Source organism: Vicia villosa, linkage group LG4 (genome assembly GCF_029867415.1).
Source record: "Vicia villosa cultivar HV-30 ecotype Madison, WI linkage group LG4, Vvil1.0, whole genome shotgun sequence".
Lineage (NCBI taxonomy): Eukaryota > Viridiplantae > Streptophyta > Magnoliopsida > Fabales > Fabaceae > Vicia > Vicia villosa.
The window spans coordinates 189,716,515-189,718,886 of NC_081183.1; the positions used below are offsets into that span (position 1 = coordinate 189,716,515).

Genomic DNA, 2,372 nt, shown 5'->3' on the forward strand with positions numbered 1-2,372 from the left:
CTGCAGCGAATCAGGGTTTCGCGTAGCGAACTCTGCAGAACTCAGTTTTCTGCAGAATTTTTCTTTGTACCATGTCACGCCATTTTCTTCCTACTAATCTAGTAATTATGCATAAAGGAAATGAAAGCAATGAAAAGTTGGGTTACCTCCCAACAAGTGCTTGTTTAACGTCATTAGCTCGACGCCTGTTTCGAGTAAGCTTTATGGTGGTTTGTATGAATTCGTCAAAATGTCCTTGCCACCATCCTTTGGCCTTTCTTTTTCGTCCATTTCTTTGGATGCTTCCAGGCCTAATTCATCAGGAGCTTTATCTTTTGAATAGTCATCCTCCTTGTGTTGAAACAATGTGAAATTGATCTCTCCATCTTTGTGCCTTACCTTCATTTTCCTTTCATCCACGTCAATCATCATTCTTGCCATTTTTATGAAAGGACGGCCTAAGATTGGAGGGCTGTCTTCATTACCGTTCATGCTTATTACCACAAAGTCAGTTGAACATTGAAAACCCTCCACTTTGATCTTTACGTCTTTCATTACGCCAATAGGTTTTGTGGTTGATTTGTCGGCAAGTTGTAATTTCATTGTTGTATGGCTCAAATGAAGATCTTCAATCTTTCTCATGGTGGACCACGGAAGAAGATTTACGCTTGATCCAAGATCAACTAAAGCGTTATCAAAATAGAGATGTCCAATGGTAATTGGTAAGGTAACTTGTCCAGGATCCGCATTGTTTTCTTCCTCCTCCTTACGTTTTCCTTTTTCTTGATTTTTCTCCACAACTATGCCTTTTGAATTCTCCCCAATTTTGTTTTGGACGATGTCATCAGCTTTCGTCGTAATTGCGTTACAGGTTTCCTTGGGATTAACTTGAGTGGTGGCAGAAAACGTACCTCTTTGTTGCTCACTTAGTTGCTTTGCAATCTGCCCAACTTGCGTTTCAAGATTTCTAATTGATGCATCAGTGTTCTTCTGGTTTGCCATGGACAGTTGCATAAATTGATTCAAGGTATCCTCGATTTTTGAAAGTTTATCTGGCTGTGTGTAACTTTGGTACTGATTTGGTCGGTTTTGGCCATAGCTTGCGTTGTTGTTGTGTTGGTAACCTTGATTGTAAGGAACCTGCCTCTGCTGCTGATTTCCCATATACTTCACTTCTTCATTGATTGGAGGACAAAAACCGGTTGGATGGTCACCTGTACAAAGTTCACATAAGGCTACTTGTTGTGATGTGCTCGATGACCCGTGCATTTCTTTGAGTTGTTGAGGCAGCTTGGACAATTGTTTTGTCAATTCTTCCACGGTTTGAGTGAGTAGTTTATTTTGTGCTAGGATTGCGTCATTTGTGCCTAATTCCAAAATTCCAGCTTTCTTTTGCACGGTTCCTCGATTGTGTTGCACCTGGTGATCCGTGAGAGCCATTCTATCGATGATTGCAATTGCTTCCGCTGCACTTTTTGCTATCAAGGAACCTCCAGCTGTTGCGTCAAGTAAAAGCTTTGGTTGAGGTAATAATCCATTACGGAAAATATGGATTTGTGACATGTCATCGAAACCGTGGTTTGGACATTTCCGTAACATGGATTTATAACGCTCCCAGGCTTCACACAAAGTCTCGGTTGTAGATTGAGTGAACGTGGCAATGGTTGTTTTTGCATCCATGAATCGGTTATGAGGAAAGAATCTGTGAAGAAAATTTCTCTCTAAGACATTCCAATTGGTCATGGTTTCTGTTGCTTGATCGAGGTACCAATCCTTTGCTTTACCAATCAACGAGTGCGGAAAAAGTCTCATGAACACAGCTTCCTCTTCCGCTGCTGGTGTACCTAATGTGCCAGCAATCTCGTAGAATCGGGTGAGGTGAGTGTAGGGGTCTTCATGATCCAGACCTGCAAAAGGATTAGCATAGATGATTTGCAGCAATCCTGTTTTCATCTCAGCTCGTCTTGCGGCTGGATTGTTGGTGAGACGGGCAAACCGTCTTGGGCTGCTTTCGCAGGGTGGTTCCACTTGATTTTCTGCTGCCATGGTTTATTTGATAGGATGATTTGAGGAAGTATTTGATGTAGAAGCTCCTTTCTTTGGGTTTTTCTGTTTGGATAGTTGTTTTTGCCTCTTTATTTGCCTTTTGTTCTTTCGGATTGTTCTTTCGATCTCGGGATCAAAAAGAAGTTGCTCCTTTGAACTTTTGCCTCGAAGCATAAACAGAAATTTTTCCACCTATCCAAACACTTGAGCACACGTTGCAACAAACAGAAAAATATATACAATATATAAACAAATGCACAAAGCTTAAAAGTATAGAAACGATTGCGATGTTTTAATATCTTAAACGCCAGTCCCCGGCAACGGCGCCAATTTGATGTTGTAGAAAG

The 2,372-nt window shown here is 41.2% G+C and overlaps 1 protein-coding gene across 1 annotated transcript; it reads right to left on the reverse strand.

The window, feature by feature from the left end:
- Positions 1-201: 201 nt before the first annotated feature.
- LOC131598568 (uncharacterized) lies at positions 202-2,025 on the reverse strand. The gene has a single exon (XM_058871153.1). The coding sequence runs from the start codon at positions 2,023-2,025 to the stop codon at positions 202-204; it is 1,824 nt and encodes a 607-aa protein (XP_058727136.1).
- Between the last annotated feature and the right edge of the window lie 347 nt (positions 2,026-2,372).

Excerpts from the sequence above, each read along its gene's own strand:
- LOC131598568 (XM_058871153.1), bottom strand. The coding sequence starts at position 2,025 with ATGGCAGCAGAAAATCAAGTGGAACCACCCTGCGAAAGCAGCCCAAGA.